The sequence below is a fragment of the Ochotona curzoniae genome, unplaced genomic scaffold (assembly GCF_017591425.1).
Source record: "Ochotona curzoniae isolate NIBS_2020 unplaced genomic scaffold, NIBS_Ocur_1.0 contig_2210, whole genome shotgun sequence".
Classification (NCBI taxonomy): Eukaryota; Metazoa; Chordata; class Mammalia; order Lagomorpha; family Ochotonidae; genus Ochotona; species Ochotona curzoniae.
The window spans coordinates 21323185-21346741 of record NW_024465369.1 but is presented as its reverse complement, the minus strand read 5'-3'; the positions used below and the strand labels follow the sequence as shown (position 1 = coordinate 21346741).

Genomic DNA, 23557 nt, shown 5'->3' with positions numbered 1-23557 from the left:
AGCACTGCAGGTAGTGATTTAACCCGTTACTATACACACTGGTCTCATGCAGATATTTTATTACCACAATTGGGTTGGGTGAGAGGGACAGATCCTACCTGGATTTGTTTTTTTGTCTTTCATGGCAAATGGTTGGAGTATTTATATCCCCAAATTGAATTTTTCTGGTAAACAGAAGGACGTGAGGAGTTGTAGGACCCATGCTTATTGACTTTTCTGTAATGAACCCACGGGCTGGCTGCCTCTTGTGTGTCCCTGCTCAACATGTCACCTCTGTTTGCTTTCCCTAGGGAAAGGCAGGTACGGTGAGGTGTGGAGGGGCAGCTGGCAAGGGGAAAATGTCGCCGTGAAGATCTTCTCCTCCCGGGATGAGAAGTCGTGGTTCAGGGAAACAGAGTTGTATAACACTGTGATGCTGAGGCATGAAAATATTTTAGGTAAGTCCGGTGACAATCCTACATTCATTGTGTCGAGAAAGAATTGCCCATGCCTGGCCTTCTGTGTCGGTAAATGTGAATTTTGAGTTTCCTCTGCAAAGCCATGCAGGAATCCTCAATGTTTATGTACTGTTTAGTTTCAGCATGAATTTCTTGTTGAAGTCTGCAAATAAGTTTTAAGATTCTCTGGATGACGAAAAGGAAATCCGTTATTGCTCATTCTTATTCCTGCATCTGCAGATCGTTATTTAAACAACAGAAATTTGCCCCTTATCATTCACTTCAAGCCTTCTTGGGTTGCTCTACTAACTCCAACCCTTTTTGAATATTTATTACTTGAATCAAACTAAGAAAGATCTTTGGACTCTTTCCTAGAGATTCACAGCTCCCAGGGACATTGTAATTAAATGCACATTCCTTCAAACTAGGCATCGTTTTTAAAGACCAGATTTATAGAGGGATTCAACATACATTTTAATTTGGAAACTACAGCTTAGCAATATTTGTAAAATTTAGAAAGCACCCATGAAATGCTGCAGCGGCATTGTAAAGGGGTGAGCCTATACCTTGGGCCTGTCGGCTTCTGTGTTTTTAAAGATGATTCCCTAAATGTGCTTACACTAATAGTGTATGGCAGATGCTGCCTGCACTGCTGCTTTAGTAGTAGACAGAAAATTTGTAGTGAATTGAACTCTGCATAGAATTGTGCTGGCCACTTCCCGGCTATTGGATTAGGTCCGGTTTATAGGAAGGCCATTGCCAGAATTTTTTTCTATTTCAGTATTGCCAATTTAGTTTTAAATCTGAGTCAAGTTGTCTGCAAATAATGACTTGACAGTTGTCCAAAACTTTGCTTCAATGGTCTGCTGGGGATATTTCGCCTCAGAATTGGGCTGATGCTGTTAGCTTCCTGCTTTTTCTTTGCCTTGTCTCATGGGTCCTAGTCTTAAAGTTAACATTCCTCACTTGCTTTGTTGCCATCAGCCTTCCTCCTCTAAACCATCTCTCCACACTGAGTTGCCTTTCATTTTGGAGCAGATAATTCTGCTTCAGAATGTCTTTTGCTGGCTCTCAAATTGCTTGTAACATTTATGGCTTGTAGGCCTGACATTCCAGGTCCTGTACTTTGGGAATCTCTTAAGTTTTATCTACAGATATGCCCACATTAAGCGGCTGTCAATATCTGCTGTTCCTTGGAATTGCCACAGCATTTAGATCCCTTTGTTTTTGTACTTGTTGTGCTTGAGCATCCATTATCCTGTTCCTACTCACCAACTACCTCTTCCTCCTTCAAAACTTCTCAGTTTCCATCCTGTTGGTCCCAGTGGAGTTACTTGTGCTTCTCTACACTGCCTTGCTTTGTACCTCCTTTGTCAGTCTTACCACACATTGACTTTTTTTTTTAATCTTTATTTTCATTGGAAAGTTGTATTTACAGAGAGGAAGAAAGACAAAGATTTCCTATCTGTTGTTTCACTCCCCAAGTGGGCCAGGAGACTCTTCTGGGTCTCCCATGTGAGTAGAGGGTCCCAAGGCTTTGGACTATCCTGTACTGCTTTCCCAGGCCACCAGCCGGGAGCTGGATGGGAAATGGAGCAGCTGGGACACGAACCAGGGTCCATATGGGATCCCGGTGCGTGCAAGTTGAGGATTTAGCCACTAGGCCACTGTGCCATGGCTGCATTGACTTGTGTTTTAAGAACATGCTTATGGGTGACAACAGTGACAGTATTAACAATAAAAGTAACAGCAGATGGTTACTGTGCAGTAAACGCTGCCTTAAGCATATCTCTCTTCATCTTCACTATGAGCAAAAGAGGTTTGCTGTTGTTACTCTCCCAGTTTGACCTGATGAAGTAATTAATACCCAGAGAAATTAAATAGCACTGGGCATCACACTGGACAGCCCAACTCTTAACCACAAGCTTGTGCTCTGCCCTGTAGGGTGCCAGATGGTCATATAGCGGTGAGGTTTTCTCTTAGATTCCAGAGTGAGTGTATGAGGTTGACATTTACCTGTAGTTAGAGTTATCTAAAAGATCTCAGTGTCCCTCTGACACTGGAATGGGCTAAGATCGAGCAACAAATCTAGACTTGTTTGTATTAGAAGCCGTGCTGTACAAAGAATCACTCAATAGTACAATTGTCCTTGGTGGGCACATGCTTTATATTGTCTTACTATTGGCACATATTCTTGGGAAGTGTGAGAAGTGCTGAGGCACATTCAAGGAAAGTCACATTCATGCATTGCTTTTAATATAAAGTTTAAAGACTCATTGAGCAAAATTCTGCAGGTATTGCTATGCTACATGGTTAGTCTCTGTCCATGCACTCAAGTTTAATGACCTATGATACCACCCCGTTGTACACCAAGGGCAAAAGTCATTTAGATTGTTTTTGCATTCACACCCACTGCTGAGTTCAATATCTTTACAAGGTTGCACTCAGTAAATATTTATTAAATTGGGCCGACAAGAAGTATTTGAAAGGCACCTTGCCACATGGTTCATATGTGGGAAGTTAGATTCCCTTTATTTGATCACAGAGGCTGAAGTAGTATCCATTTTTATTATTTGATGATCTGTAAAAATTCTGAATTCCCGAGGTTTTTTTTTTTTAAGAATTATTTATTTTTATTGGAAAGGCAGATATACAGAGAGGAGAAGAGACAGAGAAGAGGATCTTCCATCTGTTGATTCACTCTCCTTGAGGCTGGCCACAACGACCAGAGCTGCACTGATCCAAAATGTGCAGTGCCCCATGGGCTCTTTTTACCCCCATCATAATCTTAGCTGTGTGCTTTGGTCTTACTGTGTCAGTAGAGAAAGCTCATCTAAATGTCCACCCTGTTGTGTTAAACTTTTTCTTCATGCTTTATTATCTGGGAGTACAGAGTTCATTTTATTTTCTATTACGAAGCATATTGTGCTTGAATTGTCAGTCATGATTCCCCTGACTCAGGAGAGTTGTGAAGGCAGCCTTCTCCAAGACATAATTAAATTACATACCCAACCAGTGGTTCTGTTAGCACATTGAGGATATTAGTTTCATTAGGTTGCATTTAGTGATCTTCCTTGGATGGATTATCCATTATGGATCCATGCATGGAAGAACCATGCTAATTTTGCATATAAAATACAATTTCCTTTTTTTTTTTTAGCTTAACCACTTCAGACTTCTACACATGTGTACAAACTCCTGGCCCCTCTTTGTTGAGCATTCTAATTTAACCTATTAAAAACTAGTCCTTCAAATGGACAAGTTTGAATTTCAACTCTTCCTTCTGGTGTGCCTGGTGTGGAAATTAACAAATATGCAATTGATTCATGCTACTCTGTGTCATGTGATGGCAAGAACATTAGCATGGGAGCTTGGGAAATGGGATGCAAATTTCAGTGCAAGTAAAAGACCCCGCTGTCACTTTTTGTCAGAGTTATATTTTTATCAACCTTCCTTTTCTCATTACTAAAACTGAGGAGGTTGAGTTAATATGGGAGATTTATTATGAAATATTGTTCTCAACTATTTAGAAGTCTACATAAGCATAAAATTTGCCATGTTGACAATATTTAACATATAGTTTAATGGAGTTCAGTACATGTTATACAACCATTGTCAGCATTTATACTTCCAGAACTATCATATGCTCTTGAAAGTTGCTGCATAGCTGTTGAATTAAATTTTTGACATCAGTAAGTAAAGGATTCTACCCCAAAATGGTATGATACTAAATTACAAATATTTTTCATTTGTTTTAGCTGAATTATTTATTAAAAACCTCAATCAGCAATTATTCTTGAACACTTATTAGTGGTTGGTCATCATACCAAGCACCTTGGCATGAAGTAATTTTTTTTTTTATTTTTACAAACATGTTGATATTATTCTTTTCTTGGAAATGAGGGCACTGAGGAGGACATTTTATGTGATTTGGGCAAAATGACCTAACCCTGAGGTGGTGGAGTATGCAAATCTAGTGTTACAGCTGTGAGGCCACACAACCATGCTGTCCTATGTGGTGGACTCACACCTTGACTGTGAAACCTGCCCGGAAGCTAACTCATTCCTAGGAGCACTGCCAGTGAGGGCTTACAAGGGTACTGATGACCTTGTACTGACGACCTTGTACTGCTGTACTTACATATGGTTTGGGATTTTGTTTAACCTCTTAAGGAGCCTAGGGGGATGAATGGCTGCTAAATAAAAGGCTTTTGCTCTAATCACTTTCTCTCCCTATTGTGAACACATCCATTGGCTATGTCAGAATTCAAATCTAAGGCATCTGCTTAACCTCAGCTTACAGTAAAGTACTGTTTTATGTATTATTATTATTATTATTATTATTATTATTTTGAGAGACAGAGAAAGAGGGACGGGGGGGGTGGGGAGAGAGAGAGAGAGATGGTGAGGTGGGAAACAAGCACTCTAAGAGCACGTAGTGACCTAAGCTAGGCTGAATCTGGAGCCAGGAGCTCAGAGCACAATCCAGGTTACCTCCACGAATGGCAGCAGCCCAGTTGCTTGAGCTATTACTGCTCAAGTAGTCCAGGGTCTGCAGTAGCAGGAGGCATGCCAGACAGGCTACAATCAGGAACTGGATGTCGGGTGTGAGCATCTGAACTACTGGGCTCGGTGCTCACTCCCATCAAAATGCTTTAACTCCAGACACACTCATCCCACAAATGTGCTCTGGCATTGTGAAACATTGGATGTTTATAATTCATTCTTGAGTGATAAACTGCTGAAGAAATTTCTGCTTCTTTAAACACCATTTTTCCTGAAAGCAGGCCATTGTGAAGGATATGTAGAATGGCTGGAGAACATCCAAGTGGTGGTCAGGACCAGCCTTTTAGATGAAGTTGGTTTTGAACTAAGACTTGCCGAAGGTCTGGGAATCTGCCCTGCTCCCAGGGAAAGGGTGTTCCCTGCAGAAGGAACTGTTAGCACATAAGCTTGCCAGACATGTTGGAAAGCATAATTGGACGATTAAAAAGATAAAGCCATTGTTCATGAAAGTCTGTAGCATAATTAACAGACAAATCCTTTAAAATTCATGATTTTTAGGGAAGGTGAGAAAATAAAAATTTGTTAATTTGCTGACTCAGAGGCTGCTTGTCCTTTGGGGAAGAGGTCAGTAGAGGCCACATAAATACACAGTAGCGATTTAATCTCTTGTGAGTGCTGCTTTTATAGTTTGTATTTATTTTTGAGAAAGTCATTAAAGATTAAGAGTTCCTAAAGGAAATATCAAGTACCCCCTCAGAATGTCTGGGAAAAAAAAAATCATTCTGTGTTGGCCATGTATGTCAATATCTGATTTCTCTTGAGGCGAGACTGGTTCATTTGATGCTTGTTGATGGCAGGTCTGAATTACTAAGATTTGCCTCTCCAGCCTCATGTTGCTCTTTGCACACGTGTATTATACAGAATTGTGCCTATATTCCCTCTTTATATATGCCTGTCTGTTCTTTCTAGCCACCAAACATGATCATCTTTGCTTTTCTGTGTAGCTGAAAAATAACATCATAAGTGTGTTTTGTGTTTAATTCTTTGTTTCTTTGATGAATCTGTCATTTGATATAAGCTCTACTCTTTATGTTATGCCCACATAGAAGTAACCAGGGATTGTTTAAGCTGCCCAATATTTATAGGTTACAGATAGAGTCTGAAGTGGAATCTAAGCATCAGTGGTGCAGGCTTCCTGTTTTGTATGTGATAGGTGAATGATGTGTGCTTGGAAGATTAGTGCGGTTAAGAGTTTGTGCCACCCTTATGGCTGAGCATAAAGATTCTATTCCAGTTTGAATCATACTGCAAGGTGAAATGGTTTTTAAAAATGACCACTTAGAATGGAAAGGAATGTGAAAGTTTCCTGTTCATTAGCAGTTTCCCATCTAAGGAATAAATGTCATTTTTTTCCTGTTGATCCATCTGTACACGTTCTGTCATGGAAATTGGTCAGTCTTTTTTATTTTTAAACAACTAACATCTTGAGTGCATAGCATTATTTGCAGACACTAAAGGTGACGGGGTGGACTTCTCACTGTTTCTTTCTTCTTGCTCTCTGCAGGTTTCATTGCTTCAGACATGACATCAAGACACTCCAGCACTCAGTTGTGGTTAATTACACACTATCATGAGATGGGATCCTTGTACGACTATCTTCAGCTCACTACTCTGGATACAGTCAGCTGCCTTCGAATAGTGCTGTCCATAGCTAGTGGTCTTGCACATTTGCACATAGAGATATTTGGGACCCAAGGGAAACCAGCTATAGCCCACCGGGATTTAAAAAGCAAAAACATTCTAGTGAAGAAAAATGGACAGTGCTGCATAGCAGATTTGGGTAAATTTCTTAAAGTGTTTTTTAGTTACTTTTTCGGTTTTAATGCATTCCAATGCTTAATCAGATTAAACTTGCTTCTGCTGACATGTTATTGTAAAAAATTTCAAGCATGCATAAAAATTGAAACAACTTTATCACAAGCAACCATATATGTGCCGCCTCCCATTACAAATAGGTATTCTTAAGCTTTATTGCTTATCTGGCCATCTATTCACCTTGTGTGTGTCAATTCTCCTTAATCTCTGGTACATTGCAAAGTGAGTTAAGGATGAAAGAACTCTTCTCAAACAACTTCAGTATGTTCATTGTTGTATCTTGAGCGAGGGTATTTTTTTTTCTTTTTTTCCTTCCAGGTAAATTTAAATACCATGAAATTACACAAATCTTTAGTACTTTCTCAGGGTTTTGACAATTACTATATAAAGCTCAAATCCCTTTTGAGCTGTAGACCCTCCCGTTACTCCAGAAAGTCACATCCAGTCAATCCCATCCTTTTCCATCCTCAGACGCAGCTAGCACTGTTGTGTTCTGATTTTAATAACAATTACACAAAGTAAGTGCGTAATTAAATAGTCCGTGAATGAGCTCCTTTTAGAAATGGTTTTCTGTGACTAAGGCAGAATTGTCCATTTGAGAAAGAGAGCACTCCCCAAATAATTGCCTCCTGATCTTGTTTAGGGTCTGTCATTCTTAGGGTGTTTGGGTAATTTTCACTATCATATTAATTACAGTGTAAACAAGGTTATTTTCGTTTATAGTGACTTATAAATAAAGTTTTTGTTTTTATTTAAAAGGCAAATTTTATTCCTCAAATGACTATAATGGCTAGAGCTGGGCCAGCCTGAGGCCAGGAGCCAGGTACGTGGGTGCAGGGGCACAAGGACTTGAGCCATCCTCTGCTGCTTTCCCATGCGGTAAGCAGGGAACTGGATGGGTCCAAAGTAGATCAGTTGGAACTGGTGCCCATATGGGATGCTGGTATCACTAGCAGAGGCTTGTCTGGCAAAGCCGTGGGGCCAGCCCCATGGTGATTTTTTTACCATATGAATTCGTATTCATCCTAGAATATTGACTGCTAATCAGAACTGAATTATAGTGTCGGTTATTCGTTATATTGGACTCTTGAATGCTTTTACTCTGCCAGATTAAAAAAAGTGGTTTACATTCATATCATTGCATCTATTGTTAGACTGATCAAGGTTTAGACAAAATTAACTTTAATTGTAAAACTATTATAGATAATTCATAAATAATGCAGTTTGCTTTTTGTTTTTAAACACAAGATATTTAATATATTAGGCAAATATACTTCCCTTGACTCATTTTTTTTAAAGATTTTTATTTTTATTATTTTTTTATTGGAAAGGCAGATATACAGAGAGGAAAGACAGAGAGGAAGATCTTCCATCCCATGATTCACTCCCCAAGTGAGCACAACGGCCGATGCTATGCCGGTCCAAAGCCAGGAGCCTCTTCCGGGTATCACACGCGGGTGCAGGGTCCCAAAGCTTTGGGCCGTGTTAGACTGCTTTCCCGGGCCACAGGCAGGGAGCTGGAAGGGAAGCGGGGCTGCCGGGATAGAACCGGCGCTCATATGGGATCCCGGGCATGCAAGGCGAGGACCTTAATCACTGTGCCACCACGCCGGGCCCCCCTTGACTCATTTTTAAGTTTTTGTTTTTAAGTTTTGTTTTCACATGAAGAAAATACAATGTTTTCCAAGTATGAGAAGAAAAATATATAGAACAAGCATTGAAGGAATGAGGCCTTAAACCATTGGTTTTGGTTGTTGTATAATATACTCTATTTATTCCATGGCTGTTAGAGCCCGAGTGTTTTGGGTCTGAACTCTGACTTTCCTGTTAGTTACTCTGTTTTTGTACAAGTGTCTTTACCTATCTACCTGGCCCCAGTGCTGACCATGTCCCCTGAGTGACAGAGGCAGGTGAAATTAGCGAGAGGACTCCAGTATTTGATTCACTCACTTTACTTCTGCCGTGTTTGAAATTTTCATAATAGTGTGCTCATGTATTACGCATAGAACTGGACTAATCTCAGATAATTCTGATAAGATTGGAAGATTATTATAAATGCCTGGCAAATAATAAGGATTCAAATGGTAGCTGCTGTTATAATCCATGGATCTGGGAAGGATGGCAGATTGAGGCAGCTCTTGTCTTTGGTTTGCCTTAGCAGGGAGGGGCAGGAGAGATTTGCAGCTAATTAATGCACCAGCTACATTGCTTTGGGCTGGCAGCCTTCCAGTTAGATACATGGGCTGGTATGACAATCTGTGTAAAGGAGGCATGAATCGGGGTAGATGATATAGTACAGGAAAAGCTCCTGTAAGACTGTATATAACATTTTACATTAACACCCAGAACTTGGGAACTACTCATTAAAAAAAGACCAGCATTGTAGTTACTTTTCTCACTTCTTATTAAAAAATCTGAAGTACCAGAAAGATTAAAAGAATATTAGAATGATTACTTAAATTCTCAGAACCTAAGTTCAGAAATTGTTAAAATTTGCCATTGCCTTATATCTCTGTGGCGGTGTGTTTAATGTATTGGTCTACCACTTGGGCACATTTCTTTGCTCGCAGAAGTTTGTGTATTATCCTAGTAGCCTCAGAATGTTTCTGGCCTGAGTCCTTTTCCTGCTGTCAGTCCACAAGTTATCACCAAGGGCATTCCAGGGTTTATTAAGAAACCGACCATGTAAATCTGCAAGAAGGTTTTGGTTTTTTGTTTGTTTGTTTGTTTTGTTTTGTTTTTCTATTTTTTTTTTTCTGTTTCTTCTCCTTGTAACTGGGGGAGAGAAGGACACAATGGGAGAGACCACATCCTGCCTGCCCAGTACCCGATGTCATCCCAGGGTCCCCATTGTGGAACATGTTCTGAGGGGTTCTGTTCAATGGTTTCTATAGTTCTGAGATGCTGTTCATATCACTGCTCCAAGGATGAGGAAATCCCCAAGGTTAGTTGACATGACATAGCTCACCTCGGAGTCTCCGTTCACCCAGAAGTTTGCTGTCAAGTTTCGCTAGAGTAGTTGATCAGTTTGCTCTGCCCTTCTTCCTCTGCAAACCAGTGAGTGCTGTGGCCCAGCCTAACCCTATCCACCACACACTCAGCCCTTACGTACCCCAGGGGGAGCTGCAGCCCAGTCAGAGTGACCCCAAAAATCCTCACTGGACCAGCTCCCAGCTCTGGTACCTTTGCCTGCCAGCATGTGCATTGGACTGATCCCGTCTGTCCCACAGCCCATTCAGTTCTCATATACATCATTGGGCACTGAAACCTAATTCAGCCCAACTGACTCCACCCTCTAGTCCATACTCGTGCCATTGGGTGCCACTGCCTTTCCAGCCAGGCCTGCCTCTAGTCTTGGTTCTCATGCTTACTAGTGGGAGTTGCAGCCCATCAGAGAGATGCCCACAATCTCCCCAGTGGGCCCACTCCCAGCCCCAGATCTCACACTCTCCAGGTGGTTTTGTGGTCTGGCTTGACAGGACTTGTCCCCAGTCCCAGCACTTTCCAGTTGATGCTGCGGCAAAGCATCAGGACTTTTTAATTGAGGTTGCTTTAAAATCCTTCAACAACCTCTGAGAAGGTATGAACTGATAACAAGTGTTGTTTTCTTCTTTTTTTCAGGCTTAGCAGTCATGCATTCCCAGAGCACCAATCAGCTTGATGTGGGAAATAACCCCCGGGTAGGCACCAAGCGCTACATGGCCCCTGAAGTTCTAGATGAAACCATCCAAGTGGATTGCTTTGATTCTTACAAGCGGGTTGATATTTGGGCCTTTGGCCTTGTTTTGTGGGAAGTGGCCAGGCGTATGCTGAGCAATGGTAAGTATCTGATTTGATACTATATATCCCCTTCCAAGTTTCTTGATACTGATATCTTTAAGGAAGCAAGAGAGAAGTCTGCATTGCTTCTGGAATCATACCTGTCTGGGGATAGGTACTTTTGTGTGAAAAGGCATTGTTAGCAGCCAAGGGAGGAAATGATGGATGAAAAGCAATAGTTTTGAAAGGTTTTAGTTATAAGTCATTCTATGAAACCAGATATGGCCTTAGCAGTTCAGAAAATATTTGTTAATTTTAAGATACATCTCTTGCAGTCCATACTCACTCTTGTCCTTTTTTTGCACCCAAATTAGCCACAAATACTTTGATGAACTTCAGTGCATTTTGTTTTTATAGCACTGTTAACTCAAACTGGGCAGCACTGTTAACTCAAACTGGGCATGCGTTGACTACTCGTAAAATAATTTTTAGAGCTCAGTCCTTTGAATCAGCTTGACAAACCTGTTCATAGCCTCATAACTGCAACTTTTATTTTGCTAAGCATGTATCCAAAGCTTGTCCAGGGAAAGAAGAAAGTGCCATATATTTAGATCAGTATTCATTTCCAAAAGATGTTTTACATTTTATCCTCCTGTGACCCATGGGAATTCTGGACTTGAAGAATTAAACAAATAAAACATGCTGGTCTTATCATCCTAACTTTCACTTGGAATTTCTTCATACTTAACATTTATGGGGCAGTGGTGATTTTCATGAATATCATAGGCAGAGATTAGGAGATTCTATGAGAAAAGTGAAATTTGAGTGATTTAATATAGTTTTAGTGTACAGTAATTAAAACTGGCATGCCTTCTTGGTAGCTTTTTTTGTAATAGCAGAATGTGTCTGCTTTGAAAAATCCTGAGGGTGTTAAAGCAAGTAGCAAGTGTTTCAGATTAAACATACAGGATAGTAACTTGACAGTTCTTTTAGAGTACTTGTTTTTTATGGACTCATGAACATTTTCCTAGTAATTGTTTCTCAATTCTGGAGAACTACAACCTTGCAATTTGTACCACTGAAGTGTCTTGAGAATTGTTTGCAAAAGAGAGATTGTTTTGCTGACTTATATGGTGCTGAACTTTGCCTGAAATTGCACATCAACTTCATTTCCTAACTCTCTGCCTGATCATTCCGGAGTGCCTTGGAACTGGGGGAAAAAAGGCAAAAGACCCAAATCCTAATTTGTTTACATTAATAGACCATTAGAGAAAGAACACTGTTGGAATAAACTGTTTGATGGAATTTACCCCAAATGAAGACAAGGTTGGCCTTCCACAGCCAGGACAGTAGCATTTCCAACTGTTGGATGTATTAGAACATAGCTAAGTAGGTCTGCTTGGAGACACGGGCTATCTGAGTTTTGTTAAGACCTCATGTTGCAAGCCCTCTCCCTGTGTCCCAGGCATAAATTGTAAAGGCTTTAAAAAGATCAACTGTGATTAATAGTAGTACATTTAAAATGAGAATTATTTGTGTAAAATTTAGCTCAACAAATGGTGGCCTCTTTGCTAGTTCTTGTATTCAGCAAACTTGGGGAAAAATACAGAAAGGGAAAATGCTTTGATGATTGTTTGATTTATTGATTTCCTCATCATGTAAGCTGTTAGGTAATCCTTACAATTTTGTGGGATGAGTTCTTCTTGTCTGTGGTGGGACTTGGTTTTTGAGGGGAATATAAGAGAATGCTATGTGTCATTTAATTTCAGCTACTGGTCTTGGAGAGTGACTAATTTGCTATTTTCCTTTTCTCTTTCTCTAATCTCTCTTCTATCAATACTGATGTGCACTTAAGCATACACAGCCACAAATCAGTAGATCTAAATTTAAACTTGCAAGTGTTTAATACTGCTTGCAAGTCTGTTTTACTAATATTAATATTTTTGAAATACTTTAAAAACATATTTGAAAGGCAGAAATAGACAGATGTATATTGTATCCACTGGTCTACTTCCCAAACGGCACAAGTGCTGAGACTGGGCAAGGTCAGAGCCAGGCTCCAGGAACTCCATCTGGCGCTTCCATTTGGCTGACTGGTGGCCAGCGATGTGGACCATTTTCTGCTGTTTCCCAGGCACATCAACAGGAAGCCGTATCAGAAATGGAAGCCAGAACTGAAAACCAGTGCTCACATGGGACACTGGTGTCCTGGCAGCAGCCCAAACCATTGCACCATAGTCCTGGCTACTAATAATATATTTTAATAATTCTTCCCAAGTAAGAAAACTTGCATAGAGAGTAAGCTAAGAAGAATTTTACTCTCATTTTTTTAAAAAAATTTTTATTTGTATAGAAAGTGACACTCTCAACATTTTTCTTTTGACTTATTTGCACATGTTTTAAATACTTAGTTGTAATCAAAATGCAGGTACGATTTTGTATCATTTGTGTTTTTAATGATAAGTAGTCTATTTCTTAATAATCACATGGTATTTTGTATATCCCGTCTCTTCCTTTTGCAGCCTATAGCAGTCATTTGGTGTATATATGTTCTGCATCTGGGGGACTCATTCTTAACTGGCGAAGAAGTAGACTTAAGAGGTCGAAGAGTGGGAATGTTTTTATGGCTTGACACATACTGCCAAATTGCTTTCCATGAAAGTTGTTTTAATTTATAATATTGCCCTCGCCCCAGGGTGTAATGTACCTATTTTACTTTCTTACTCGTTTTAGTAACTGTCATATATATACATATATTTTAAATCATTGCACATGAAATGTACCTCATTTAAATGTATGACTATCTTAAGAAGGTCATTATAATTATGCGTCTTTTGAGTTTCTGAGTCTGTTATAAAAATTGATGACCAGATAGTTCTCTTGGAGCAATATAGATCCTCAAGTGAATCATGAGCATAAAAAAATGTTGCAATTTGTATTTTTATTGGAATTTTATATTTATTTGCTGCTAATAATAAACCTGCTGCTGTTTCTGAATAGGAAATGAGAATTAAGTCCATTTTTACATCTGAACATTCTCAATAGTGTCTTTTGAAATTATTTCAGTGTTATAGTTTGACATTGAATTTGGAATTGATAGAAAATCGTTCTATCCCCCTTTGTGAATTTATTGTGCAGACTTAGGGCAGAGGTTTGCTTGGGGTTTGTAAATCCTCGATCTGGAGGGTGCATCAGACTAACCCACAGAACTAATTTAGACTTTAGTTTCCACCCTCCCCCCAGATTTCTAATTTATAGCTTCTAGGACTGAACATGTCAAGGTTCCTATCTGAGTATATGCAATTCTGATTGTAGAAGATTTGGAAGGACAGGGTATCTAGATTGTACAACCACATATATGCTGAAGATAAGGCAGCCCTGGTCCTGTAGGATGTGAAAAGGCCACACCCACCTGTGCTGTTCTCTGCCTAAGCTCACTGTGGGTGTCCCTGAGGCCTGTGTGATTGATACCTCCCAGGGCCGCGTGCTGCTTCTCTGGGCCCAGTGGAGGCAGTGCAAAGTAAGCAGCACACTGTAGCCTCTATGTTCTGGGTACCCTGGCCCTTCTCTCTGATCCATTCATTTCTATGTTTCATCATCAAATATAGAACATAGATCACTTAAATAAATAAAATACAATTTCACTTCAAGGGTTATGGTGATCAAGTGGGAAAAAGCAGGTGAGGTACCTTGTATGTGTCTGGTATATCATTGAGTTATTCGGTGTTAGTCTCCTTCCGTGGGAGATGTGTAATGAAGGCTGCCCGAGAGCTTGCAGGTCTCAATCATCTTTTCCTGCTTCTCATTATGCTACAGCACCTCCTGATTCCATATTTGTTTCCCCTCCCCATTGCCCACAGGAAGGCTCTGTGGATACACTTGTCTCATTGTTACTGACTTTGATCACTCTGTAATGGAATAGTGTCAAAATGTGTCAAAAGCTGTTTGTAATCTCATAGACAAATTCTTGTTAGCCAAGCTGCACCTTTTATGGTTTGGGGACTAGGAAATACTTGGTAGAATAAGTTTATGCTTGGCATGCATATTTTAGAAATACCTCTTGTAGTTAATCCTTGAGCTTGACAGGGAATTGTGTGTGCTTTTGTTCCTCAGGCACCATGGGCTGTGTACAGAAACCATGACAACCCTCATTTTATTCGCAACCTAATATCCAACGGTGTCTCATGATTGCAGTTCATCTCTTTGCTGTATTAAGATTTGAACAAAATGATGAATCACATTTAGGAAAAATTTCAGTGTTTATTAAAATAGTTGTGTTTTTTTTAAAAAGATTTTATATATTTTATTGCAAAGTCAGATATACAGAGAGGAGGAGACACAGAGAGGAAGATCTTCTGTCTGTTGATTCACTCCCCAAGTGACTGCAATGGCTGGTGCTGTGCCAATCCAAAGCCAGGAGCCAGGAACTTCCTCCAGGTCTCCCACGCAGGTGCAGGGTCCCAAAGCTTGGGGCCATCCTCAACTGCTTTCCCAGACCACAAGCAGGGAGCTGGATGGGAAGTGGAGCTGCTGGGATTAGAACTGGTGCCCATATGGGATCCTGGCATGTTGAAGTTGAGGACTTTAGCCACTAGGCCATCTCACCGGGCCAAGTTGTGGTTATGTGTTTAGGATAAGCTTCAGGTCAGTGGCTGGGCAGGATACAGATAGGGTAAGAGGGAAGGTTTTTTCTTTTCCACTCCATCATGTACTGGAATTTAGTGTCTGCGATCTGGAGCTGCAGAGTAGTAGAAGGCAACCAGCCAGCAGACTTCATGATGCAGTAACCTGTGCTAGCAGCACTTCACCGGATGCGATTGGCTTCCTACCACTCTTCGGCATCTTTAAGAGCAAAGTCAGTGTTGGCATTTTAAAGCTCGTGATAGCTACAGCATTCCATGATGGCACATTTTTCTCTTTATAGCCTACTAACATTTGAGATTCTTGGGGTGCTTCTTCCCCCCCTAGATTTGGGGAACGTACGCAGTCTATAATATCTTGTCACTTGTTTAACTCAGGCAGCCTCAAGCTTTTACCCCCTGCTCCGTGACTTGCAGTAATATTGGTGGATATTTTTAGTAGGAGTTGAGCACACAGTAATGTAAAAACCATTGACTTGTACTGGTGTGACATTAAGAAGAATGCAAGTAGTAGGAATTAATATCACAGTTTTAGCACAAAGAAGGTTTGAGTAACTTCTGTGGTTCCTCATGATCAGGAATTGCAGCTGTAGCTGTTATGTCATGTAGTTTATGTTTACCTGGCAGGAGCCAACACTGTCCTTCCAACTCTACTCTTGCTTTTATCACCCTCCGTTTTTTTTTTCAGAAAGTCCTCCTGGGAGCAGTGGGATATGCTGGAGTGTTGACAGGGGCAGACTTAAAACAGATATTTGCATCCACATGCAGCGGGCAAGGGGGAGACAAGGAATGGGTGGTCCAGGGCCAATGGACAAGATCTTAAGTAAGGACTCTTAAATCTAGAGTCTTGCATTGCCAAGAGGCTGCTCTGACATTTCTTGCTGTTAGATGTACATGTGCTATGCACATCAGCTTTGTGATGTGTGCTGTGAAAGTATTGGGAAGCTATTGCACAGTAGCTAAATGGTTAACCCAGAATCATGAAGCAGATGAATGGAAAAGATAGATATTGTTTGATTAAAAATAGGCTTGCTCCAAAGAAGAGAGAACTTTTGATTAGGGATGTGCCCAGGAAGAAAATGATTGTACAAATCAGACACCCAGGCAAAGGTTCTGTGGGGGAGTACATTATAAATAATTTCTGGTTTCTTCCCCCTGGCCCCTTTGAGTCATGGTGACCTTACATGGAAGGGCAAGGCCAGGTGCAGTTCTGCCCTTGACCGCTGTTCACGTACTCCTCTTCCCTAGCGTACTTGTGTCATTTGTTGTTTGTACCACTCATTTGGCACTTGGAGTACTTTTCATTTTTAGTCACTTCCCTGAATTCACGCTGTCCTCTTTGCCGGCTCACGATTTGGCAGTTGCTCATTGGATGCTGCCTTTATAGGACTTGGAGTTCAGTTTTTTTTGCTTGGATGTCCTGGTTGTCACTTTCTAACAGAAATGAGGAACAATTGTAGGTCAGTCACTGTCTGCCTTGGCAGTCAGGCCTCTCCCACCACCTCCCAGCCTTCCTCCCACACTGCCCATCACCACCTGCATGTGGCTTCTGCAGTAGGGAACTTTGCTGCCTCTCTACAACATGGGAGGATCGTGGTAACTCCCTGTGCTGGCACCACACCCTCTCCATCCCCACAGTGCTCCCTTTGCCTTCTTGTTTTCTCTCCCTGCTCTCTTCTCGACCCTGCCAGCTCCTTACCTTTCCGTATGAGCTATCACTCCAGGAACGCTCACAATCCCACACCTATCACGCCTATCTCCTTGCTCTTTCCTGTAATGCTGATTGTTAATCTTGTCTTTTGTTCTTCCCCATTATTCTGATCCTGATCGCCAATGCCAGATTGTTTTCATTTTTGTGTCACTGCTGTGAAGCACAGCCCCTGTCACACAAAGTTTCAGCGATCAAAATGGTTTTGTATCAATTTATGGGGCCAACATATAAAAATGTAGTGAGAACTTCTAATCTGCTATTGGATATGTAAAGGTGGAAAATAGTGGGATGAAAAATGTTAAGGTTCTTTTTGACAAGATTTCTATCATTTTAAAAAGAATAAAGGGACTTGTCTTCTTCTAATTTCCTTGAGAAATGTGAACATGTATTATATTTTTATCACCACTAGGATTTTAAATGTTCTCCACACACTATAGGTGTGTAGTGTGGTTTTGACTGACTGAAATGATTGTTTCCTTTCAGCAGGGGAAGTTCCAAATGACTGTTACAGTTTAATCCCAGGTTACTTTTATGCTGGAGAAACCTATCCAGTGTGATAACATCAGCCATAGGCCAGTGTGAAAAAAAGAGGTGTGATCATCTATGAGATGGTCTTAATTTATAAACTTGATTCATTTTGTTAAAAATGGAAGCAGGGCCTGGCACAGTAGCCTAGTGGCCTAAAGTCCTTGCCTTGCATGCATCAGGATCCCACATGGCTGCATCTTTCCATCCAGCTGCCTGCTTATGGCCTGGGAAGACAGTTGCGGATGGCTCAAAGCCTTGGGACCCTGCTCCCACGTGGGAGACCCAGAGGAGGTTCCTGCCTCTTGGCATCAGATCAGCTCAGCTGTCGCCATTGTGGCCATTTCAGGAGTGAACCAGTGAATCAAAGATCTTTCTGTCTCTCCTTCTTCTCTCTATAAAGCTTGACTTTCCAATAAAAAATAAATCTTTAAAAAAAAATGGAGACATTTAGTAAGAATAAAATGTGGGAAACAGACATACCAGGGAAAACTTACAGGACATTCATTGTTGATTATTGCCGTGTAGACCCATGCTATTTATTTTCTCTTGCATTTGTGGAAGACTGTATATGTTATGCTTCCTTGCACATAAACCTTCCAGTGCTGACAGAGAAATTTCCCCCAATTACCTGGCTTTTATGTTGGGGAAATGTATTCTGTTTCAGAAAATGGAGAGTTGGTGAGGGCATAGCTCTTCCTGTGTCTTTTAAATGTGTAAAGCCCTGGAAAAGGTGTAAGTTGCCTTTCCAGGCCCATGCATGGTCCTATTTCGGGTGTTTGTCAGTACTGAAAGGAATCAAGATAGTTTGGTTTGACTGCATCCTAAGGATCCTTAAAAGTAGGTCAGACCACTAAGATGAGATGTTCTAAGTCTTTTGAAAGTAGCAGCTTATGCTCAATTTGAGCCATTTATGATTTCCTAGGAAGAATTTAATCCATTGACTGATACACATTACACATGCAGTTAGGCAATGTGGAGAGGTTATTTTAGAATTTAGAAAGTGTATCTACTAGAATTTTTTTAAAATATGATTTAGACTACTTTCCATTTTTAAGATGAACTCTTATTTCGTTGACTTTATGAGATTTTAAAAAACCTGTAGTATTTCTTGAACAGATGCTCTTTATCATAGCTAATCTTTGACATAAGCGGTTTGTATTTATATGGGATTTGTGAGGGTGGTTTGTCACTGGTGGGTGATAAATGAGCAGGAGATTGAAGCTTTTCATGTAGCTTGCAGGAACTGGAGAACCTAATTATAACTTGCCTCCCAGAGACCCTCTGCTTCCCCAGCAAGTTCTTATCTACAAGGGGAGTTGTAAAAATTCATGAAAAAATGGAAATAAAGTAAGTTTATTTTAGGGCAGAATTGAAAATCATGCATCCTTTTTTTATATATTTCTCACATCTTTTATTTTTTAAGATTTATTTATTTTTATTGAAAAGGCAGAGTTACATAGAAAGAGGAAAAGAGAGAGGGAGAGGAAGATCTTCCATCTGTTGATTCACTTCCAAAGTGGCTGCAGTGGCTGGAGTTGAGCCAATCCAAAACCAGGAGCCAGGAGCTGTTTCCAGGTCCCCCACATGGATGCAGGTTCCCAAGGCTTTGGGCCATCCTCGACTGCTTTGCCAGGCTACAAGCAGGGAGCTGAATGGGAAGTGGAGCAGCTAGGACACAAACTGGTGGCCATATGAGATGGTGATACTTCCAGACAGAGGATTAGCCAGTAGAGCCATCACACCTGCCCTTCACCCGCTCCAGTGTCTGCTCCTTCAAGACCCTTCTCCCTTGGAATTGAAGACAATAACACAGAGGAAGGGAATTGGGAAACAATTCAGTGGCCCCACTGCTAGGTCTTTGATGGAGGCAAGGAAATAGCATATACTCATTTCTAAGGACAAGTGTGGGGATGCCCATGGCTTGTGGCCCGAATGAGTATGATGAGCCCATTTGGCCTGGTTCTAACAAAGTGACCACAGGGGGCACTCCAAATTAAAAAAAAAAAAACAAATTAGCATGCTAAATTTTAAGTTGACAGTCAGTAAATGATGTCTTAAAAATCCAGTGGTCTTTGGCAGAAAAGAATTTCACCTATTCTTTAGGAGAAAGAATCCATTTTACAGTTTAAAAAGACAAATTGTTAAATGTTTTTATTTGTGAAATTACTGTTCTTTGTGAAAAATGTATGTTTGACATTAAGTGGGTGGAAAAAGTTTCTAAACTGTTGGAAATCATTGAATGAGTGAAACAGAAAGCAGCTACTTTTGTATTTGTTTAGGTTTAAAAGAAGAGTTCATACTCTTTGCTTTGTCCTCTGCCTTTACGTAAGACTTCCCTGTCTGCATTTTGTTTTATGCCTGCAACACGAGAGTAAATAAGATGGCTCTCAAGCATAGAACTGTGCTTATCCTTTACTTTAGGCATCTTATCTCTTTCTGACCCCCTGATAATTTTGTCCTAGACCTGTTGTGCTTTATTGGGCGTATCAGAGCTGATATAAGCAATTTTTTCAATAACTGTGATGACAAGAGAAGTGGTCACGTATTTTCTTCCGTTAGTTACTCTTTTCTTCATTCCCTTCAGGGTAAATATGCATTGTCTTGTTCCCCAGTTACTTTAGAATCTACCTGTAGTATCTTGAGTTACCTTGGAGGAAGGCCTTTAGGTCTATCCCCAGTTCCATTACACCCTGTGGTAATGCTGATGGATTGCTGGGGGATTCTCTCCTCCCTTGCTAACCCAACACCATTCTTGTCCTGTGTGTAGGTATAGTGGAGGACTATAAGCCTCCATTCTACGATGTGGTTCCCAATGACCCAAGTTTTGAAGATATGAGGAAGGTAGTCTGTGTTGATCAACAGAGGCCAAACATACCCAACAGATGGTTCTCAGACCCGGTAAGAGTCTTAATTTTAGAGCTGTCCTCAACTATTTGCTAACTCTGGAGTTTGATCTGGCAAAGTGTCCAGGTTACCTGCCCAGTGTATCTGTTGCTCTCTCTTCCCCTCTTTTGTATCAGACTCTTGCTACATAGATTCAGGAAAACTGCCTATAGATCTTGTTGGTGAATGACTCTATGTGCAAGAACCTAAGTGTCTAACTCTTTAGGAATTAGGACATTCGTTTCTACTGCCATTAGCCCTAGGACTGCAATTTCATGGGTAAACCATGAGATTTTGAGTGATGCTTTTAATCCCCTTCAATCTCAACATACCTGCAATTCTAAGTATAAGCGCTTTAGTGCTGAAGATCCTGTAATCCTAAATACTAAAGGACTCCAAAAATTCATGGAAAAATGGAATTAAATGATGCTTGTTTGCATGCTTGTGGAAGAAGATCTAAGACACTGAGAAATTACCCGTTTCTAAATTTCAGTACTCTTTGTATTACTGCCTTCAGTGCCCATAAGTGTGTCAAGGGGTGTAACCTCGCCTGTGTAATCTGCCTGATAAAGTAAGCTGCTAGTCCAAAGGTCAGAGTCCATGTAACTCCTATGGGCAGCTTCTTTGTCAGTGGTTAAGCCTTTGATTATTTGCTTAAAGAAGATGGACAAATAATGGCACTTTAACTTCATAAGGTCTGACTTCAGAATAGTTGACATGACATCTGATCAACTTCCAGGGTCACTAATAAGCCAGTTTGTCATGGAATGTGTGTCCTTTCTCTCCATAGACGCTAACCTCTCTGGCCAAGCTGATGAAGGAATGTTGGTATCAAAATCCATCTGCAAGACTCACAGCTCTGCGTATCAAAAAGACTTTGACCAAAATTGATAATTCCCTAGACAAATTGAAAACTGACTGTTGACATTTTATCGATGTCACAAAGGAAGATTTGACGTTGTTGTTGTCCAGTTGGGACCTATTGATGGCCTGACTGGCTGTCAGAACAGAATTGCTCTGTCTCCCTTCCCAAATGACTGCTCTGACAAGGCAGATTACCTACCCAGCTGTGTGCTGGGGAGACACCAAAACCACCCTAACCTCGCTCAATGACTACGAACTGGGCATTTCACGAACTGTTCACACCACAGAGACTAATGGTGGGCTGACACTGCTGCAAAGGTAGGGAACTGGAGGAACACAGAGAAATCCTGAAAGAGATCTGGGCATTAAGACAGTGGCTTTGCATATCTTTCACAGGTCTCCTAGACACTCCCCACGGGAATCTCAAGGAGGTGGTGAATTTTAATCAGCAATATTGCCTGTGCTTCTCTTCTTTATTGCACTAGGAATTCTTTGCATTCCTTACTTGCACTGTTACTCTTAATTTTAAAGACCCAACCTGCCAAAACATTGGCTGCGTACTCCACTGGCCTGTCTTTGGATAATAGGAATTCAATTTGGCAAAACAAAATGTAATGTCAGACTTTGCTGCATTTTACACATGTGCTGATGTTTACAATGATGCCGAACATTAGGAATTGTTTATATACAACTTTGCAAATTATTTATTACTTGTGCACGTGGCAGTTTTTATAAAACTGCTGTGTGCAAATGTTAAAGCTTATTTTTATGTGGTCTTATGATTTTATTACCGAAATGTTTTTAACACTATACTCTGAAATGGACATTTTCTTTTTATTATCAGTTAAATTCACATTTTAAGTGCTTCACATTTGTATGTGTGTAGACTGTAATCTTCTTTCCGTTCATATGCAGAACGTATTTAGTCCAGTACCCATGTGACACCACCGAATATATTACTGATTTAGAAGCAAAGATTTCAGTAGAATTTTAGTCCTGAACGCTGTGGGGAAAATGCATTTTCTTCGGAATTATCCATTATGTGCATTTACACTCTGCCAGAAAAAAAATAACTATTTTGTTTTAATCTACTTTTTGTATTTAGTAGTTATTTGTATAAATTAAATAAACTGTTTTCAAGTCAAACAGTGAATTTGTTTTTCAGTGTGTAAGAAAGCTCTCTGTGACATGAAGTGTTTTCATATGGAAGCAATAGATACACAGAATTTGTAAACTGCATTTGCTTTTCATTGCTAGTATTGACCTTGGGGGATTATGCTGATATCTGAACAGCTTGGATTTAATATTAGAAAATTTCCTCTTTTTCTTTTGGCTGTGATGATTTTTTCCCCTTCGGTGTCACCCAGCTTTGACATCAGGATAACAGAAGTCTCTGGCCTGCCTTTCTCCCAAGGAGATTGTGAGTGCAAATGGAAGAAGGAAGTGAAAGCATTTTGTTTTGTAGTAGGTTCTTTGTGAGTGCAAAGGTGTCTTAGTTCTTCCCATTTCGCTGCATGGGAGAGTCCGTCCTTGGCATTTCTCACTTCTTCTGCGCGATATGATTCGAATGGTAGGGTTTAGAGCCGTCCAGTGAGGGAAGAGGTGAGAAAATCCTGGTGGTCCTGCAGAGGTAAGTTAAAGTCCTCGTTAGCATGTCTTCAATTGCAAAGGATCTATTCTAGTTATACTTAATGCCTCTTGAAATTAAAAATGAGAACTTTGTTCCATGTTATGTATAACACCTAAACTGTTTTTAACTGTACAGTTCAGTGGCATCATCTCATTCATATTGTTATTCTACTGCCTATATCATGCTTTCATAAAACTCTTCGTTTTGTAAAACTGACACTCAGTATCTGTTAATCAGTGACTGCTCATTCCCTCCCCCCGCCTCCTTTTGTTCCATTTTCTGTCTCTAGGAGTTTGACTGCTCGTAGGACCCCCGATGCTCTGTGTGAAATCGTGTAGTGCTTTTTTCTCTTGTGAGCCTGGCTTATTACCTTTAGCATGATGTCTTCAAGGTTTGCGTGTACCCAGATTTACTTCCTTTCTAAAATGTAATAATACTCCAGGTATGTATACATGCTGTTTTGTTTATCCATTTATCCGTTGCTTCATACTTGAATCGTTTCTCACCTTTTGCTCTTGTGAAGATTATTGTCACAAACATCATTATACAAATATGCCTTGAGTTCTTGGGGACAGTATAACCTCAAGTGGAATCGAGTTACCTTTGACTTCTGTTCAACTATTACATTCTTTTATAAAAGTACGCATATAAAAATGTACAGCAGATGAGGTTTTGTATTTCTTGGTAACTTGGTTGCTCCTGTGAAAATAACTCAGCTCAGGGA

General features: G+C 40.4%; 1 protein-coding gene across 2 annotated transcripts in view; it reads left to right on the top strand.

The window, feature by feature from the left end:
- Window positions 1-22349, top strand: part of ACVR1 (activin A receptor type 1) — a 52101-nt gene extending 29752 nt beyond the window's left edge. Inside the window, exons 5-9 of one of the 2 annotated variants that reach the window (XM_040971592.1) lie at window positions 291-437; window positions 6508-6783; window positions 10440-10637; window positions 20224-20354; window positions 21130-22349. In XM_040971592.1, coding sequence (XP_040827526.1) covers window positions 291-437; window positions 6508-6783; window positions 10440-10637; window positions 20224-20354; window positions 21130-21264 — 887 coding nt within the window. In that variant the 3' untranslated portion in view covers window positions 21265-22349. The remainder of the gene's footprint in view (window positions 1-290; window positions 438-6507; window positions 6784-10439; window positions 10638-20223; window positions 20355-21129) is intronic. The other variant, XM_040971594.1, reaches the window with a different exon arrangement.
- Window positions 22350-23557: the final 1208 nt, after the last annotated feature.